We start from the raw sequence: 20691 nt of genomic DNA on the forward strand, positions 1-20691 counted from the left end.
CTAATAGAAGTAATCAGATACAGATTTCAATCCATTCCTTCATGCAGAGAAAACAAGCTGTGAAACTTTAGTTGGCATCAAGATGTCTTCTGAATTTTGTAGCTTTGATCCATATTTGTTTCCAGCGTGATACTGGGAGAGAGGGAAAGAGAAATACTTGATGTCAGCTATGAAGACCAACAGCTTGGATGATCCTTTAATTTGTTCTAGATTCAGGCTTAGTGTCACACTGTAACTTCACACATCTTCTCAGCAGGTTATCTATCACTTTTCAGTGGCAGTGGTGGGGTGATGAAATTCCTTTCCCTCCTCTTCCACAGGAACCATGACATCATTCCATGGAAAAGACTCTGTTTCCTGCTCTGGATAGTGCATTGCTAGTTCCTCTTTCATGTTTTCCTGGGCATAAACAATACTTTCACATTCTCTAGAAGTACAGTTCTTGCCACTAGGCACTTCTGAAATGGACCCCACAATAACAGTGTCAGCTTTCATGATGTATATTTTTTCTGAGGAAGGAAAAAAACAGTGCTGAGCGTAGTTAACAATCACTACTGACCCTAGAGATGGTTCCATTTCATGCAAACTTATATTTGGTTCTCAGATTTTCTTTTCTCCCCCCCATTCTTTTTTTAATCAGAAGCCTGCAGAGCAGCCCCATCACTGTGAAAACACATAATTCACTAACCTACTGACGTTTTGGGGATTTGCACATATAAGTTGTCTACTTTGTTGTTAATTTAGAAGGTGCCTTTAAGTTTGAAATTGAAGCACTGAACATACTAAGTGAAGGCCTGCACATTTTATACTACACTATCTGGTTTTGGAGCACTGGCAATGGGACTCTGAGCATTTTGGATCCAGTAGACCTAGCTCCCGTGTGATGAAGCCACTGTGCTATTGCAAGGACTACAGGAGAAAAACAGATTAGAAAAAGCAGTAAGATATTCACTAGAGAAGAAGCAATTAATTGGGATCTGGGGAAGATAGATATGGAGAATTCAAGATTTATACTCCTGCTGTTTTGAGAAGCAACAATACCTGCATTAAAAGCACCTTTTGGGCAAGGATCAGGAATGTTCAGAAGTTCTGGGTAATTACTGGGAGTCTCAGGACCAGCAAAGAAATTAGTTCCTTTCCAGAATCAACTACAAAGTTTTCTGGGATAGACTTGAACCTTGTGTACAACTTGTTGACCCTTTAAAAAAAGTAAATAAGGCCTTTGCTGTGGCTTGAACCACTACATTTCACTAAGAAGGATGCTGCAGATTAGACACTGTGATTATATATTGTGTTAATATATATGTGTATATAGATGTGGTTAATATTTCTGGGTATAGTAAGTCAAATCATCACATTCATCCCAGGTTGACTACTCTCAGAAAAATCAGAAAGTGCATTTAGTAAGGAAAAGTCAGCTCCAGCAATATCCAAAAAAACCCTTTAAATAACCTCAAAATTGGTTTTGGAAACATTGCCAGAATGTCTTATGCAGACTGTGTCTCAGGTAATAATTCTTCCCCTGTGAGTATGCCTCCTTGCCTGACTTTATCTACTACCGTGTGCCACAGTCAAAAACTTTACAGGAACATATGTGAGACACATCTCACGCTGTTACTGTGAAACCAAGAGAAGAAAATGATATCTTGAGACATGTGGAGTACAACTCTCACTAAGTATTAAAGCATGATTTTCCAGCTGACATAGTTCGGATTTCAAATTTCTTCTGCAAATTTACATCTTCTGGAATGAAAAAGAGGAAGAAGAGCATTTTTCTGGTGCGTTCATAAGTGACAGGCACAGCAAAATGCAAAAATAAGAAAATATTCAAAATGAATGTATATACCAGAATTTGTGTGTCAAAGGTTCTGGAGATTCAGCCCCAATCTATATTAGAAGCTTGGGAAACTTTGCAGTTTACTGATAATCTCAGAATGACATGATGCACCCATGGTTGAAAAATTGAAAAGGCAAGAGAAAAAAAATACAGTAAAACCCACCAATTCGATTATTTGTGTGGTCTCTCACTCGAGAATCAATGGGGCAATCTGGGGCATTTCCATTACTTGGTGCCACATCAGTCAGACTCAGAGGAAGACTATGTGCATTTTCTGTCCTGGAGACCAAGTTATCGTTGGTTTCCAAAGGGAGAGTTCTGTCAAGTAATTCCTTCTCTTCTGGACCACCGTCAGTAGTCAGTATGATCTGCTGATACAAAGAAGAGAGTAGAAGTGAGGTGAATGTAAAGACAACACTGGGAAGATTGCAGTAGGTCTATAGAACCCTTCTGTGGCAGTTTGAATAACCTGATGTACTTCGTAGCACCACTGTCACAGGGAGTAAAAATTGATTAAGGAACTTCAGTTCCTGCATCACTTAAAAGCCGTATTTTAAAAAAGCATTTCTAAACTAAATTGATGACATTTGCAAGAACGTACCTCACTTCCACTGAAATCCAGTTTCCTGGCCCTGCTTGGATGCTTTGGTAAATTCCACTACCTTGTCTGCAATTTAGACACCCATGAACCTTTGCAAATTCACCTATTTGCTACTTTGACTTTTTGCCCCAAGTCTTCCACTGTATGCTCTGCTGCAGTCTGCTGTCCTTTAATGTAGTAGCAGCTTCATTCTGGGGAGCTGAAGCTCAGCAGCACTTTTCAGCAAAGAGTATACATCAGTATGTTGGTAAGAATGTTAAGGGATTTTACTATTTAGTTGTGAGATAAGCATCAGAGGACAAACCTGTACAGATGTGTAATCATACGGTGAGAGAGCCAAAACTGAAAATATATGGAATATACATGAAAATATATAACTTCCGCTTAAATTTTGCAAAGACCTACCACACTCCTACAGGAGAACAAAACAAGCCAGAGGCTGAACTGGTTGAACTTCAAAATGGAATTGCCTTAGCAGGACCTCAGGTGGGAGAAACAAGCACAGACTAGCTATTAGGTGAAGAATTAATTACAAACAGTCCTTTAAAAGAGGAGCCAGAATCTGGGAGAGGCTGAAGGTCCCACATGATAGACTTCCTAGCTCTGTTTCTGTTTCCACAAGGAAGATTTTTAAATGTGCAATTTAAAACTCTTGCTCATGTCTCGCTCACTATGAAAGCAAGAGTGGAAGCTCCCCACAATCCAGGAATTAGCAATGACACAGTGAAATTAATGATATCTGATTGCAACCAGATCTATTAGAATAAGTAATGATTTTTGTGTGTGCAGATGCACAACATTTAAAAGAAAACTGATATAAAAACAAAAAAATAAACAGTCTGAAAAGTGTTTTAGCAGATAGGGACATTCAGAGACAGCAAGTCTAAAAACTGAGAAAACTCAGAGGATGAAAGTTGCTGTAATTTCACTGAAAGTGGAGGAATCAGAGCTGTGATGATTTCAGCAGCTGGAGAACTGCTTTCTGTTGTTACCATATTAACTGAGGTTAGTCCTGTTCATCTGCAAACCGTACTGTTAAGCCAGAAGCTGGTCCTGATGGAAAGTCTTCCAGACAAACAATACCCACTGTGTGCCCTCATTATAATCATGCCAAATCCTACAAAGAGGGAAGGTGACATGGGGGGAGACAAAAGAAGATCAAATCCCACATGTATGACTGCAGTAAGATAAAATGGGGCTGAGAGACAAAGTTATCCCAGGAGGTAGAATGATCCTACGGTTTTGGATTTGCCCTGTAGAATGCAACACGAATGGTGTTAAGACCAAACCGAATACTCCCCTCACAAGCAAGACCTGAGGCATCACATTATTTAACAACACATCAAACATAGGCCAAGACATGAAAGTAGCAAGCCCCAGCACATCCCATCGCTGTATCTATCATGCGTTGTTGAGGAAAGGCCATCCCTTTTTAACTGGACAGTTAAAAATATCATTTACATTGGAATGGAAAGGGATCTGGTTTGGAATATTGTTCACACTTACTGTACATTTGTTCACTAGATCATGACCTGCAATGGAAAGAGGAAAAATTATCAGGAGAAAATTCACAGCTGTCACACGAATGTGAATAGTTGTTCTGAAAGGTCACCAAACCATGTCCTAAACCACTCTGCTGCCCAACCCTCCTGCATTATGCTCTCATTATCACTCAGGGCACACTTACATGGCACTGCTGAGGTGAACCAGCAACATGTTGCTGCCAAGACTCTGAGGTCCTGCTCTCCCCAGAACCCCCTGTGGCCACCCCTGTAATTCTCCCCACACCACAACTGGTGTTTATCTAAAGAAATTATGAACTGATTAAACTTTCTAGGTAAGCAGAAGACAGACTTTTTTTTTTTTTTAATTAAAAAATTGTTAATAACTTTTACTGAATGAGCAAGTTGGATCAGTTCATCATGCGGTCAAGATGAATGCTAAGGATTAAGGGGATAACGGGATTTTATGCAAGGACTGAGGAAGGTAACCCTGGAAAAGAAATGAGAAGAAAGGAGTGTACAGCATCCTTCTGTAGCACCATGCAATTAGATGGGCTCAGGCTTAATATTTAATTTCACCCTGACTGCAGACACCTTTACTTTCAAGGCATCTATAATGCTGCACAGCAACAGTTCCTATTATGAAAGTGAAGAAGCAAAAATTCCATTTTGAGAAAATTCAGCTGCACACAAGAAGTTTTAAATCTTATTCCTGCATAATGAGTGCATAAAGCTCTGCTGTATGGTAATTAGGAGAATCTACCACAACAGAAGAGAATAGATCAGTCAGTAGAAATGGAAATGCTGAGATAGGAATTAGTTGATTGGCCAAAATGTGTGCGCTACGGGGGAGCAGTAGAGGTTGCTGCTGCCAACACTCTTTTTGGAACGCATATGAGTGCTCGGACATGAACGGGGCGCTTTTCCTGTAAGCCTTCGTGCACTGACTCATGGCTCAACCGTTCAGTGGGAAACAAGTGCCACCTAGTGACCTGTCAAAGCATCACCTGCCTACGCTGGGCACACAACAGGGGCCGGCTTTTTGCACGTCAGCAGAGACATACACTTGACATTGAAAAGTTTCACGTGTTAAATAAAAAAAAAAAAAATCCATAAAATAAAGTTACATATTAAAACTATCCACTTATTCTTTACACATAGAGATTAAAATTCCTGGTCCATCAGTCACCTTGAGGTTTGAGCCTGGATTTGCAGGAAGGGATGGAATGCAGATGTGCTGGTCAAAAGAAACCATTCATTAGTAAAACTCATCATGGACTGTACAGGCTCTAACAGCTTTATAACACCCACAGGTCTACAACCAACCTACATCATGCACATCCTCCTCTCTATAAAAGAGGGAATGTTGTTCTGCAAGCACACCCCATGCATAAGTTTAGGCAAAGCTACAGGAAATCAGTATCAGTAAAAACCACTCTTCCTCTCATGCCCAAAGTTCAACCTCATCTGCAAAACCAACAAATACTCGCAAAACACTTCAGGTGTCATTTATATTAGAGTCTGTGCTGGGAGAAGAAACCATTGGTTACCCTTTCCCCACCTGGCTTGTAGTATCTTCCTCCATAAATTCACAGCTGCTTCCATCTTTCTCTCATGTTCTCCAACATCAACAGTTTGCCTAGGAACCTTATCTTGCCCACGTACACTAGGTGGTAGTGAACATTCCCTTACCAAACATTTTGGGATATTTGAATGCCCAGTTGGCATATACTTGGAGATCAAGCAGGAAACAGCTTTAAAAACTCACGCTTTCCTTTGAGGATGAAGATCTGCTGCTTGCAAATTTTCCATTTCCAAAATGACAGCATACCCACAAGTAGCACAGTCACAGAGAGAACCACTCCCCAGAGAAGTAGACCTGTAGCACAGAAAGGGAAAGGGGTTACAGGAAAGGCTAAGAGAAGGCAGACTGGGAACTATCAGCAGATCTATGTGTTTGGACATAGACCCATGGATATCATTTCACAAGTTGTAAGGAATTTGCAGGAAGCTCCCACATAAAAATTGCCTTTACCAAAGATATATCCAAATAAAATATGCTAGACAGAGTAAATGCTTTATCTTTGTTACCTTCCATTGTTGTCTCCCCCTTGACTGAGGTGGGAAAGGTGCCAGCCGAAGCTTTCTCTTCAGCAGTTGTACTGGGGTTTTCAGTTATTGTGGCACTTAAAAGGATACCAGTGATGGTCACCAGGCTCTCTTCAAATCTTTTTAGGTCAGAGTTATTTGTTTCACTGTTGAACCTCATGGACAATGTGTTTGGAGTAAGGTAGGGGGGCGACTGGTCCAGGCAAACCTGGTCATGTGTTGCATTTCCTTTGCTTAGCACGACTTTGTTTAACTTGGCACAGCTAGGGAATGAAAGAGAACAGTGTATCAGCGCTAGAGGAAACTGACATGGTACAAGGTAAGAGTATCTTCCATGTGACAAACATGCGCGACAGGTATGAAGAGGCCTTCTAAGCGCTGCACATAGGCCAAAAGTTACACCATTGCCTCTAAGATAAGTGGGTCACCTTTGCAGCAGAAGCAATGAGTGCCCCTTTTTGTCCTTTATGAACTTAGCTAGTCATGCTAAAGAGCTATGGACTTACTTTGTGTGGGGCTTGCAGATGTCGGTGCTGGAATTTTCATCAGAGAAAGTCCCAGAAGGGCACTCTTCACAAGTAACATCGTTTGTTGAGGTGCCTGAATAAAAGTAACAGCTGAAGACTGACCTACCAAAATGCCTATGGCCAAGCTCAGGAAAGGTAAGCTGGACCACACGAATTCCTACCTCTGACTTTGACTCCAAAACCAGGCTTGCAGAAAGTGTGCTGCTGGCATCTTATGCAGGTGTTCAGAACAGGGGTCTGGCAGAACAAGCCTGGTCGGCACTCACACACACGGCTAGAATTGAAGGAGCAGGGCTCTTTCTCCACAAGGTCAGACTCTGGGGGGAAGAACCAGATGTGGTAACAAAGGATCAAGCTGCAAAGAAAATGTAAAGCAGGGGCCAAAGCCAAAGCCAGCATCAGTTCAAAGGCTCAGGAAGCAGAACAGGCTGCTGGCACTCTTCACAATAACTTAAGTCATGAACTGAAAAAGTCTGTAGATAATGGCTTGTAATATAAGACAGAAAGCAGAAATCAGGCTTGGATAGCATTGGATGAGAGAATTTTTAGGTAGACCCAGGTCACACAGGAAGCAACCCTGATTATGTGCCAGGTAGAATTCTGCTGTCTAAACCAGTAACCAAGGATGGATAATTTTGCTGCTGGAAATTCAGAATGAATAAAGTATAAACAAAGTGTGAATAAAATATATATATAAAATATAACTGTGAGGTATGTGTGGGGGAAAGCAAACCTTTTGTGCATGATACACAAGCATCACATCTTGGCTTTTGAAATGCTTCATTCACATACTGTTCAGGTCCACACCTTATGCAGTCTTCACCTGGGTCCCTAGGACATGCTTGCTTCTTAACATAGCCTGGAGAAAGAACATAAAATCAAAATATACAGGATATCAGTTCAGAATACCAGGAGACAATCATCCTGCAGTGTTCTTGTATACTCATTCACTTGTTAGACACAGTCTTCTCTTTGTATGTGTCTTTTGGTATCTCTAGGAGGGTTTTGCCTTTTCCATTCAAGTGTGAAGGGATCACAGCTGTCCTGTTCCAGCAACACTGTGCATGGTGTTACCACAATCAGTGTGGGTTGCTGTAGGAAGGACACATGGCAAGGCTGTGGTGAGGGCAATATTGACCTGCCATTACTAAGTTCACAGGTAATTGTTTTCCATGTTTTCCTCTTGAGTAGAGGAACCCAGTCCTGATATTTGCTACCTAAAGCATTGCTTTCCCTTCAAAAGCTGCCAGAATCACCTAGGTGCATGTGGATTCAAGCAGGGATAGCCCCACCACCCATGTTCAGAACAGAAGGTTACAAGATGGTGCTCCCTGAGCCATGTCCTATATCTCCCTAGCAGGTTTGCAGTAGTTGCTTTCTAAGCAGTCCTTCTAGTTTTACAGTTGCCTTGACAGTTCTTAGATGGTTTAATTTTCCAACTGTTTTCCTTAAACAAATCAAATTACATGCATGTCTTTCTGATGCTAGTGTATCTCTGCTGAACATATCCAACTCCTCTGGACCCATTGCTCACTGAAAGCACAGTGCCCAGGATCTCACGGACCTTCTGTGTACATGAAGGACACAGGAGATTGGGCAGCTGGCTGAATTAGATGACCTCTGGAAGTCTTTGCCACACTTAAGCTATTCTATGACTCTATGACTCTGTGCTTATATTGGGTAATCATTTTCTAGTGAAGACCTTTTAAGAGCATCTATCTGGCAAGCTAGGTACAGTAATAGCTAGGAGTATGGGAAAGGCTGGGACAGAAGCATTCCCAATGTTTCAGCTCCTGAAGCAACAGATGAGGTGTTTTACCACTGGCCATAATACCAAAGAAATTAGAAGGCATAGTGGTAAGCTGTGACCTTGTGGCCTTGCCAGGAGGTAGAAATAACAGAGGGTAAGAAAGAGCAGCAGTTGCAAAGTAAAAGGAAAAGCTCAAGTAACAACATAAAGATAGGAAGAGTTGAATGTTTCACAGGTGGGAAACAGAAGAGAAATGAACCATGGTTTCAGCATCCAGCCTGCATCACCCAGGCATAGAGTTAACCACAGTCAGGGGGAACCTAGCAAGGCAATAATTCACTTGCTATGCATTTTGGCAAGTATGATGTCGTAGTGTAGGTAAAAACAGCTGTGCTATATTTGGCCCACTAAGTACCACCAGACAAGCCTGAACCACATCACTCCTGCCTCCTCAAAGCTACTTGTCTGAGACTGTTCTTTTCAAGGTGATGGCTGATTGCCAAATCTCAGCACTTAAGTTGCACGTATGTACCTGCACATGTGTCATTTCCCCCTTCCTTCCCCAGTGACCCAAACCCTTTAACTTCAGTTATCTGAGATTTCCTGTACACATGGATCCCTCTCTTGGGGGATGTGTGCCCCAGGTGCAGTAGCTTTGAAGGTTGCATAACAGTGTCTCCTGGTTCTGATCTCCACTGGCTGTGTTCACAGCTCAAGAACCACATGAAAGTCACCAGCTGCAATCACCTGTACAGAAAAATGTTCTGAAAGTAAGTAGATGAAATAAGTATTTGAAATGTTTTTTTTTTATGAGTACATGCATTCATTCACTCCTGAGGATTTGCTGTTAACTGTGGGTGGGAAATCATACTGAGTGCTGACTGCAGCACTATCTCATGGAGATGGATATCAGATTTAGAACCTAAACAAAACAAACAAACAAAAAAAAAAAAAAAACAACCCACCAAAACCCACCAAAAAACCCAACCAAACAAAAAAAGTTAAAAAGTCATAAACAGAAGTGAAGTGGAATAACAACTTCTGCATAACATGAGCTGTTCCAGCATATATCATTATTTTCCCTGAAAGTCTGTGTTGCTCCCCTTGACAGGAGGGAAATACTTTGTTCTGCAATGACAGAAAGAAACTATTCTTCTGGTATCCCAGGTATGAAGTGTCATTTTACCTGCACAAGAATTAAGTATGTGAGAAAAGATGTGGCAGCTGTGGAAATTGATTAGAATGATCTTTTGAGGTTTGAAGTTTATCTTGAAATTAAGCTTTGAAACAGAGGATGGCTTGCATGTGGGCCAGTGTGTTCATACTGAAGGCTGTACATCTGTGAGCTGGAAGGCCAAGGAAAGTAAAGGCAGGCTGCCTCTAGAGTTCAAGATTCTTCACTTCGATTAAATGGAATTTCAGAAAAGCTTCTATTTCTTTGCAGTGAGCAGTTGAGTTAGTAGCAGATATGAACAGGTTATTGCTTGAAGGAGTAGTAGAAGATTAAAATGAAATAGGATTCTTATGAGTTTCTGTTGTGAATGAGGTCCTGGAGGATGGGAAGAGATGTCCAAGACTGGTATGAGGATGTGGTAACAAAATGAGTTGCAAGATTAAGCAGAGGTGAAGTGATTGAGACTGGTGGCTTGCTACAGCCAGATATAAATCAGATATCTGCTTTTCACAAGACCTCACTATGACGTCTGTCATTATGGGAGCTTGTGCAAAATATGGTTTTAAAGGAGAAAAGAACTTTTCATGGGAGTGGCTCAGAGACAGATTCCTACCTCTTTTATTCTTTTACAGCACCAGTTTCTCCATCCCTTGGTCTTACCTACTTTTACAGATTCTGAATGAATCTAGTGGTGTGGCCAGCAGCACAAGATATTCCAGTGGGAGCCCCAGTGTAATTGCATGCAAATGATAGCAATTGAGGGCTAAAGCCCTCTTTATCATTAGTGTGCAAATGCATGTCAAAACTTTCCTCTCAAAAAAGAAAAAGATTTCGATAAGAGATTGATGATGGTAAAGTACCTTGAAATGCCCCACCCGCTGAGGGGGTTTTAGGCTGATGCGGGTTGTTTCAGACATTCCCATAACTCTTGTCTCACTGAGGTGTTTCCTGCTTTTGACCACGTGTGTCTGAGTCACAACCAGCTTCTGGCACAGCTCACTGTCTCCTCACAAGGGGCTGTTCCCTTTCTCATGTGAGACACTTTCTGAACTGTTTTGACTATGAAGATAATGACAGATTTTCCACACGTTGATGTTGGTTTGTTGTTTTGTTGTGGTTTTTTGGGGTCTCTGATGAGAAACCTATTTAGCCTAAATTCACGTGCTATTGCATACCCTGAGGCAAGCTAAAATGATTTCTTAGATCTGCCTACTTCTCACTACTTCAGAGTGTCAAGTCAATGGATAAAACCACAAAGAAAATCTATCAAATTATTTTGCTTGCAATTTGCAGCCTGAACATGAGCAAGGCAGTTAAAAGTAAGTTCACATCTGAACCCACGCTAGGTAGTGGTTCATAGAACTGCACTTATCTTCAAGGACAGAATGTAACTCAGCAGGTACACATGGTTCCTACTATCTCTATGAGAAAGGCTCCATGTTAATTTGACTGAATTATAAACATACTGACCTGGGGGACACTGGTAACAGCAGCTTCCTGAAGTTTCATCATAGAACCAATTCAGAAGTTCCTCACAGGAATGAGATGGGGTTAATGATATCTAGAAATTGAGAGAGACAAAAGACACAATTAGAAAACCATTAGTTCTGTATTAGAGCAGATCCCAGTATCTGTGTCAGGTTATGGTAGTTGCAGGCAGTAAGCAAATGCTTACAGCTTTCTGAAAGTTCAAGTACCCTGAAAGAAACTAAATTACTGTTGCCCATATGCTTAAGCAAAGATTGCAATATTCTGTGTGTTTAACAGTAATTCAGTATGTAGCTTCACTCAGCAGACTCTTTTGTCTGAAAGTCATTTAAATGTAGGAAAGGAATTGTAGAACCGTAGAGTCCCAGACTGGTTTGTGGTGGAAGGGACCTTAAAGCTCATTCAATTCCAACCCCTGCCACTGGCAGAGACACCTTCCACTGGAGCAGGTTGCTCCAAGCCTGTCCAACCTGGCCTTGAACACTGCCAGGGATGGGGCAGTCACAGCTTCTCTGGGCACCCTGTGCCAGCACCTCAGCACCCTCATTTTCTTATGGCAGGGCCACTGCATGCTCTGGGAAATTACAGTGCTACAAGTTTACTGATAAGAAAATTTTATTTTTTTAATTTGACATGTCCCTTAATAATCCCCTAGAAATGTTATCTGAATTTTCAGTATTTGCTAGAAGCTTTACACGGCACTTTTTTGTAAAGACTCAATCTGCAGAGATTTTCCCATGATACTGGTAGAGCTGTTAATATTTCAGAAAAACCTGCATCTCAGTTTCTGTAGATGTATTTCCCATTGGCCTTTGAAATAGTACCTGTTGTCTCATGCTGCCTTTGCATGCAGTGCAGAATCTCACCACCTCACGAAGTTCACAGCTGTGTTTTCCTGTTTAATACACTGTTCTTTTCATGACAGGGCCATAAAACACAAAAGTTATTCAATTCGTCCCAGGTTACATCAGAAATCAGGAACTTCTAGTCAAGGACAAAATTGACATAAGGACAAGAAATAGAAACATACAAACTCCATTCAATTTTATCAAGCTCCAGGTTTGTACTGGGACCAGCATTGTGGCAGGGGGTTGGAACTGGATGAGCTTTAAGGTTGCTTGTAACCCAAACCAGACTGTGATCCTACAATAGAACTGAGAAATCCTGCCTGACATCTCTGCAATAAAGACCAGGTCACAGAGCCTCTCCACAAAGCACTTTTTCTAGCTTACTCTATAGAGGAAATAGCAGATCTTTGCTTGCTCAGCCTGACTCAAGTTTGTAAGTGTGTACCCTGTGGTGTTTTAAGAGAAAGCCCTGGACTGTAGGAAAAGGAAGTGGAATCTCCTTGCATCTGTGTGGAGGAGCACTCTGTTTAGCCAGCCACTCTGAGACTAAACTGAGTAACAGGAAACAACACAGTGAGATCAGTCACTAGACAAAGGGTCATTCAGGAGTGAATTCAGTGATGTGAAGTGAAGCAAGTAGTTTTATAAAGAAAACTCAAGAATCAACAGCATCCTGGCTGTAGCTAAGTCATCCTGGATTAGCTTCTCTGTAAGAACTATGGGAAATGGCCACAAAACCCTGATCTTCTCTTCTTGGTTCTCCTGGGCAACCAACTGGCTGTGAATGATGTTGAATTTTAAATCGGGGGGTGGGGGTGGGAACAATATTCTTAAATGATTTGTGCAGCACATAAACTTACAGCTTACACTTGTCTCTTTTGAGGTTGAAAAGAATAGTGTAAAAAGCAGGAGGGAAGGGCTGCTTTTTAGAAAGTCAACCTTGTCTAAACCACTGAAATCAGGCATTTAGGATTAGATTCTCCTCTTAGTTAGAGCAATGAAAGTTCTGATTATGAATTTGAACTAATGCTAGTGCTGTGATAAATTAATGTGCGAACCGTGCACACATACTACACAAATTATGAAAATACATATCCAAAACAGTACTCAACTTTTTTTTTTTTTCCCTTTCCACGAGAGGGCTGCTGTATACTACAGCCAGCTACATAATACATGACATCCACAGCTTCATAACAAACGTTTCCTTCAAGTATCCAGCTCAAGCACAGCCTTGTAGCCACTTTTACTGGTTTGCTGAGCCAAGCCCAAGGTGCTCTGCTGTAAAAAGAAGTAATTTTAACAAATCATGACATAATTTCTATGACTGAGGAACCACTTTCTGAAGACCCTGCCACTTCTAATCCATAGCTACCTGCAAAATGTCTTTAACAGCTGCCATCTGTTCAGTACAGGTGTTTCTTTCATGAGTATGAAACTTCCTATAGAGCCATTCAGTTACAAATAATGTACATATCAATGCTTAGTGTCAGTTATCATCTACCCGTTTTTGTCATTCGCCCCCCTTTAAATCCTATGTTGTTGGATTCCTAATGTGTCCTGCAATAGCAATGCAATGATGCAAAGTTCTGCTCTTAAACTAAGCAGAGAGGTAGGCTCTTTGTAGAAAGCACACTTGCAGGTAAGGCCCTGAGTATAAACCAAGCTCCCACACCTCTAGCACGTCAGGCTTAAAGGGTCAATATAAACTACATAAGCAATACTGGGGAAGCTTTGCTTACGTGTGGGAAGGCCCGTGTCACTAAAAATTATATGGGCTTTGCTTCTTAACTTATGCAAGCCATTTTGTAAACTAAATGTCAAGTTTTTATGCATCTGGAATAAAAAGATCTTGCACTAGGAACCCATCAAAACTTCCATGAGTTTTTTGGGGCATGAAACAAATTGGTGCCTTAAGACAAAGAACATGACCTGGAGAAACAGCAGAGGTGAAAGGCCACATTCTCATAATGTTTTAAGTCTTCCATGAGATGACGGTGCCAACTCATTTTCTTTTAGGAAAAGGGTGAATGAAAGTATACACAAGGGTAATGTAGTTTTAATTTTTCTGTCTCTGTGTAATGAATATCAGGGTAATAACTAAAACAAAAGATAACCAGCCAAAGACATGAGGAACAAAAATGTGCATTATTAGTGGGTAGCAAAAGGTCTGAACTGAGGTAATTCAACCACTCAGTGACTGAATATGTGAATGGAAGGATACAGGCTCTTCAGGAAAGATAGGCTGGGGAGATGAGGATTGGGGTTGGAAGTGGATGATTTTTAAGGTCCGTTCCAACCCAAAGTATTCAATGATTCTATGATCCTCTCAGTTTACCACCTGTAACTACTCTTCCCATATGTCAAATACCTCCTCTGATATCTCACCTACAAGTAGGGTGCTCAGGAAGAGATCACAGGAAACAATTCAGCAAGAAACACAGGGAATTCTAGATCTTATGTTCTCAAGTCTTTTTTGTTTCACAGCTGTTGCCTTTCTAACAGTAGAAATCTAGATATCAACCAGCAAATCCATCCAAATTTGGAGGGACTCCAAAAAACTTCATGCATATTTGTCTTGTCCTTCCTGGACAGAATGACAGCTTATTGCTGGAGTTACAAAATACTTTAATGCTGATTAACCAATACCATTAAAAAGTGAAAAAAATTTCAGTGGCTTGGCCAAAAAAAAAAAAAAAAAGAAAAATCATGATATTTCCACATATTTATGGAAGCAACATATGTACATAACATCTCAGAAACTGGGGTTATTGAACCAACATGTCTACTTTCAATAGCAGTTTCTTGTTCCTATGTAGTGGTAAGGCTACTACGAACTGCAGCTGGAGCACAATCTGGATCTCTGTTCCTCACCTGGTGATATCAAAATGAGCTGGGTGAACTCCTGTAGTTTGAGTAGTCCAGTACCGAGCTTGGACTTCCAGGCTCAACTCTAAACCAACAGCAACATGACAGTGAGGCCACCACAAGGCTGAGGGCAGGAAAAGGTCCCTGTACCTTAATGTTCAAGCTTCATATTCAAGGGTAGTGGTTCCATTCCCAGCTCTGAATGGGGTCTAATGTGAATCTACAGATGTTTTTTTTTTTTGTGGTGGTACCACTACAGAAACCAGATAGGCTCTATAGGGGTATACAGGACATGCTGCCTCTCCAGTCCCACTAGGTCCTCAATTTCAGATTTGCTTGTTTTACCAAATCTTGTCCAAACTGTTGGCTATGGTGCTGTAAATGCTTATCCTGCCAACATTTGCAGCTCAATTGCTAAGGGGAGGACAACTGCTACCAGGATAGGTCAGTCTCTTACAGCAGAACTGACACTGTAAGTTCTGCTGTATACATTCTCTCTGGCTTTTCCAGTGAAATGTAAAAGCATCTTACTACTTGGGGTAGCAGTTTGCTCAGGAGGACATCCCATGGTGTTCATAATTAAAACAGGCAGGGGAAAAGCATGTGGCTACAAAAGGAATCTGGTGATGGCACAGAATGATCCTGTTCAGATGAGGGGAAATTCTGAGCAAAATTCCCACCAACAGTATCAGCACTGATCTCCCCAGCACAGAGACACTGTTTTGAGCTGCACAGACCTGTTTTGAGATGTGTTGCCAATGGCTGCAACCATGGGAGCTGGCTATGTAGTGTGTTTCCCGTATTGTGACTGACATGATGATAGCCAACAGTGAATGCTTTTAAAGATCATGTCCCGCTTGTCAAGCCTTAATCAGAACAAGCAGCACCTAAAAGAAGGGAGGGAATCACAAGGGCAGCAAGGAGAAAAGGGGAAATTTAATGTAAAAAGTGGTACTTTATCATATGAGGGGTCAAGAAGAACACGCAGGAAGGACAAGCATATGTGCTCTTACTGCCCTAACTGCCAACAAAAATCTCAGCCTTTCTAATATATTTCTGGTTGTGAGTGCTTTGAAAATACCAAACATTATGAAATACTGAATGAGACACAGGTTTAACTATAATATAATGAAAGTCTTCTGCCTTGGACCATTAACCCATTTGTTAGTGTGAACTTGAATGAAAAATTCCATTCTTAATATATTCAAGGATAACAATGGAAATTTAACCCTGTCACATAAAAAAAGACAAGGAAAAAAACAAACCATGATTACTTTGCCTCAGGACTGTGTGACTATCATTGCTAAAACTAATTTTTTCCAGTGCAGAACCAGTTTATTTAGCTTAAGACTCTTTGCTAGGCAGAAGCTGAAAGTTAAGGTTTGACTTAGCTGGTCCTAGTTGCTCATAAATAGCTTTTGAAATGAAATGAAGGGATAAATCAAAAAAGGTTTCAGCCTTAAATTACAAAACCCCAACACTATCACCTTCTTACAAAAAACCAGCAGCTGTGAATGTTGGGGTTCACCTTCTTGATTCCATGGTGTGTGTGTATAGAGGCCCACAGAAAAGAAGGTGCTAAGAAATTCTCCACTTAGTGTTGGTCATTTCTCCTGGCTTACAGAAATTGTGAGTTAGCCAGTGAGAGAAGATTCACTCCATCATCTTTATCCCTTACTACTCCCTCTTCTTCTTCCTGGAAACACTAAAGAGTGTGGTATCATCCATACTCAGCAACAACTATCACACAGCTTGGCTTCATCCAGGAAATCTCCAATAAACTTTACAGAACAAACTCTCCTCACCTCTGCAAGGAACAGAATAAAAGGCACTAACCTCAAAATCCTGTTTTAACTAACATTCAAAGTCATCTTCTCTTTCATCTTTTGACTGTTCCTGCTCCTTATCCATTTTTGTCTGAATCTCAAGACACACAAGACAAATCTCAAGAAGTTAGATTCTACCTAGGAAATACAGAATTCTAGCACGATTTCACTTTCTAAGGCACTATTTCCTTCTCTAAAAGGTAATTATTCTCAATAAAGAAATACCCATTTTATCCCAATGACATACTGTCCATTAGTACTGGTAGTTCTGGTTTTTACTATGTATTATTAAAAAGCTTTTAAATTAAAAGAAGATCACAGAAGTATTGCTGAATGGTGTAAGGAATCCAGCTGTGGTGGACAGTAGGTCTTTGTCCTTCCCACTAATTCTGAGGGAACTCTGGATGGGTCTGTACTAAGAATGGATTAGCAAAGTAGAAATACATGTCTGTTACAGCTACGCTAATCCTGTGGCTCTTTACCATCCAAGGGTGCAATCCCACTTTCACTCTCTTACCTGTACACACATTTCCCTTCCACTCTAACTCCTTTATTGTTTAAGACAGAGCAATTGTGTTTCCAGGGGATGATTCAGAGTTCTAAGAGTTCATATGACTGAAAACTCTGCTTTCTGAATTTGTGAAGTTGTTCTTCAGGGGTTTCTGCACTGAAACAACTCAACCTGTGGCTACACAGTCACTTGCACTAAATGCAATGCAAGAAAGTTGGTAGCACTGTGTAGCCAGGAGCAAAGCCTCCTCTTTGTGTGACAGGCCTCTGCTGACAGGCACAGTAGTAATGGGAAACCTCAGAGATGTTACTTCTGCATTTGTCTTCTGTACCAGAATTGATTTGATCTGGGTTGGGCATGAGGACACAATCCAGAGTTAATGCTGCTTTACGCCAGCTGTACAGGAACAGATAAATATTTAAGCTACCAAGAAGGTAAGCTGGTATGGCAAGCCATCACCAGTGTAGCAGAAAGGCTATCACTGCAAAGATAGCCTGTCCAAAGTTTTTGAACCAGTTTGAGCAAGCCATTGAGTCTGTATCAGACTAATGCAAGGAGTTCTTAAATTGGATTCAGTGAACTGTTCAACTGGAGGGAGACAGAGACTGAATTTCACCAATCTTTTCCTGCATGCATTTCAAATAAGGGGGTTTGATTCAGTGGAAGCTGGAATACATCTTGTGAAAGAAAAGACCACGATTTGTATCCTGCTTGGACTGCTGTGTAGCATGCTGACCAGGGATCCCTTGGCTTAGTGCTTTTCCTGACCTATCAGGACAATTGTTCTGTCTTTCTTTAAAACATTGCAGCTCAAGGCCCAAGTAACTAAAGCAAACAGATTTGCAATGGCTTTTGCAGTGCTCACTTTTTAGAATTTGTTTTGCAAAATAGGATTTTTTAACTCTTCTCACTTTCCTTGTATTACACGTTTGCTATTTCAATTTAAATACAGGCAGTAGTAAAGATGGGACTGAATTTAGTATGCTACCCTGCAATTCAGTCAGGACAAGGTCTGACTCATTTATTTATGGTCTTTTGAGCTCATAGAGAAAAAGTGATGGTGAGGCAGAGTAAGAAAACAGTTTGCTATAAATGAGCTGTAAGTCAGGAAGAAAGAATATTACAGTAAAATACCCCAAAACTTCTACCAGCATTAGCTATTCTAGAACTGACTAATACTGTAGCAAAACAGTTGACTACCTTTCAAGCTTCTATCCAAATTCTGACAGTACAAAAAAGCTGATAACCTAAAACTCAAGGAGTCAAGCTTCATCTGCTTGATGGTAAAGACATTATTAGCAAATTAAAGTTGACAAACCCAAACTTTGGGCTCAAATGAGGTGGAATATGATTTAAAATATGATCAATAAGCTCTGACTTGTTCACATTAAATACTATCACTTGTCCTCAGTAACAGTAAAAGCAAGCGTTGCTGTGATAGAGACAGTACAGAAACACAGTGAAAAGGCAGTTGCATATCCCAGCAAGATCTACATATTTATTCCAGGTAACTGGTGATTTTGCAGTGAGTCTGAAAGTCGGCAGAGAATATCAGAAAACCAAGTTTTTCTCTGCCCCTTCCATTTTGTTAACATAATATGAAAAATGATATAAAATAGCAAAAATACCATTTTTTTTCTATTGCCATATGAAGACAGGTTGAGAAAGATGGGGCTGTTCAGCCTGGAGAAGGCTGTGTGGAGACCTCATAGCAGTCTTCCAGTGTCTGAAGGGGGCCTATAAGGATGCTGGAGAGAAACTCTTCATTAGGGACTGTAGTGATAGGACAAGGGGTGTTGGGTTCAAACTCAAATAGTGGAAGTTCAGGTTAGATATAAGGAAGGAGTTATTTATGGTGATGGTGGTGAGGCACTGGAATGAGTTGCCCAAGGAAGTTGTGAATGCTCCATCCCTGGAAGTGTTCAAGGCCAGGTTGGACAGAGCCTTGGGTGGCATGGTTTAGTGTGAGGTGTCCCTGCCCAAGGCAGGGGGAGTTGGAACTGGATGAGCTTAAGGTCTTTTCTAACCCTAATTATTCTGTGATTCTGTGCCTTTCTCCTAAAGCAGTTTGCATTTAGCAGACTTGACAAGCTTATTTGAATGCCCTCCTAAGTATTCCTCAGGTGTGTAAGAATCAGTGCGAGATCCTTCTGTTTTTTCAGGAAGAAGACAGTGGCAGGACAGATAACCAGGGCAAAGTAGAGGAAACTTGCAATGTGGGAGGGGAATTTACAACTAAACACACAAGGGCAAACTCCTACTCTTACCAAAACAGCCAGGAGGATATTTTTCAAATGTCTGTGAGGAGGATGCAGGACTTGGTTATTTTCAGAGATCTAATCAGAGTCAGTTTCTTGGAAAAGAATATCCTGACAGTCCAAGTGATGGGCTATATCATTCAGTTACAACGTACAGACAGGTGCCTTGGACTAATATGTGCTCATACTTTTACTACAAGGGAAAATGGCCAAGTCCATGGTCCCACATGGTGCACTATCACTCACCTACTTGATTTTACCTGTGCAAAGGGCCTCTGCAACTGACCTGTTTTGGTTTTAATGTGTGTGCATAAATGTCAGCCAGGGAAATTGCCTGGATTTATGCCAGGAGCTGAGGGCTAATCATCACAGGATTGACTAGGCAGGAGGGGGTACATGGTGGCAGGGGGGAAGGAAACCCACGAGAGGTGATATGATCTCAGCAGGGAGCTAGCTTGCATCTACAGCATCAGCTGAGTGCAACTACTGGCTATGCTTATTTTAAGTCAATTTGATGAAGAAGTAATAGCCCACTCACGAGGAAGTCATTGTCAGATGGATGTGCAGTTGTAAAAAGGAAGGTATTTTACTGTTGTTTGCCTTTACACCTTTCATTTTACCAGTCCTGACTCAATCATCAGCATGAGCAGAAGCCCTCTGAACCCAGCTTTGCAAGGAATGTGCCTCTCACAGAGCCCCTGGCCACCCAGGTGAAAATAAAAGCCACTCACCCAAACAAAAAAAAAACAAAACAGGCCCCCACCCCTATAAAATCTTTCCTCATTCCCATGTGCCTGGAGGTGCAGTAACACTACCAATGCCACCAAAAGAAAAAGATCATAGCTCATATCTGCTCCTGCCTGCAAAGTTCCCAGAGAGGGCACTCTCCTCATTGCTCACTTTATAGCTTTGTCACTCTGCATTGCATTAAGTCTGTTTCTGTGGATGCCAACTACCCAGCATTCAGCCTATGGGCAGGATACCCCTGTAGCCCATGGTGACCCCAGACCTCTCCAGGCTCCTGCATCCTGAGGGGATGCAGGATCCTGGCGCCACTCTGCCTTACCTTTGGGGCTGTGTGGATATCCTGGAGAAGCAGCAGGAGCCACAGTCCTAGTGCCAGGCTGCAGTCAGCCATCTGCAGTGGTGTTAAATCTCCTTACCCCCCAGCATCACAGGTTAGACAGCCAGGCTGCTCCTCCCAGAGTCAAGATCCTCCCAGGGTCCAGCCCAGTCTTGCTTCGTGTCTGTTCATTCAGTGCAGAGAGAGCTATTTCATATGATCAAGACAAGCAGGAGACAGGCTTTGAGACTCAAGCAAGCTGAGTAAACAGTTTAGAAGGAAGGGGGGGGGGGGGAGTTGGAGGGGGGGAGGTGATAATGGACTGCTCCCAA

General features: G+C 41.5%; 1 protein-coding gene across 1 annotated transcript; it reads right to left on the reverse strand.

The window, feature by feature from the left end:
• Positions 1-210: 210 nt before the first annotated feature.
• Positions 211-20583, reverse strand: LOC133220998 (tumor necrosis factor receptor superfamily member 8-like). The gene is made up of 10 exons (XM_061369521.1): positions 20363-20583; positions 10971-11061; positions 7310-7435; positions 6738-6893; positions 6556-6649; positions 6032-6312; positions 5709-5819; positions 3945-3970; positions 2001-2208; positions 211-509 (listed from the first exon to the last, which is right to left on the reverse strand). The coding sequence occupies exons 1-10, from the start codon at positions 20432-20434 to the stop codon at positions 265-267; spliced, it is 1410 nt and encodes a 469-aa protein (XP_061225505.1). The 5' UTR covers positions 20435-20583; the 3' UTR covers positions 211-264.
• Between the last annotated feature and the right edge of the window lie 108 nt (positions 20584-20691).

Source organism: Neopsephotus bourkii, unplaced genomic scaffold, assembly GCF_033783945.1.
Source record: "Neopsephotus bourkii isolate Nb327-2 ecotype Australia unplaced genomic scaffold, CSIRO-AGI_Nbou_v1 NB_1500, whole genome shotgun sequence".
NCBI lineage: Eukaryota > Metazoa > Chordata > Aves > Psittaciformes > Psittacidae > Neopsephotus > Neopsephotus bourkii.

Bases quoted from the DNA above. Each gene is read 5' to 3' on its own strand.
- LOC133220998 (XM_061369521.1), bottom strand. From the start codon at position 20,434: ATGGCTGACTGCAGCCTGGCACTAGGACTGTGGCTCCTGCTGCTTCTC. The intron at 6,894-7,309 runs GTTTGCTTTCCC...TCTTCCCCCCAG, and splicing joins TTGTGTATCATGCACAAAAG to AGTCTGACCTTGTGGAGAAA. The intron at 6,313-6,555 runs GTAAGTCCATAG...TTCATTCCCTAG, and splicing joins ATCTGCAAGCCCCACACAAA to CTGTGCCAAGTTAAACAAAG.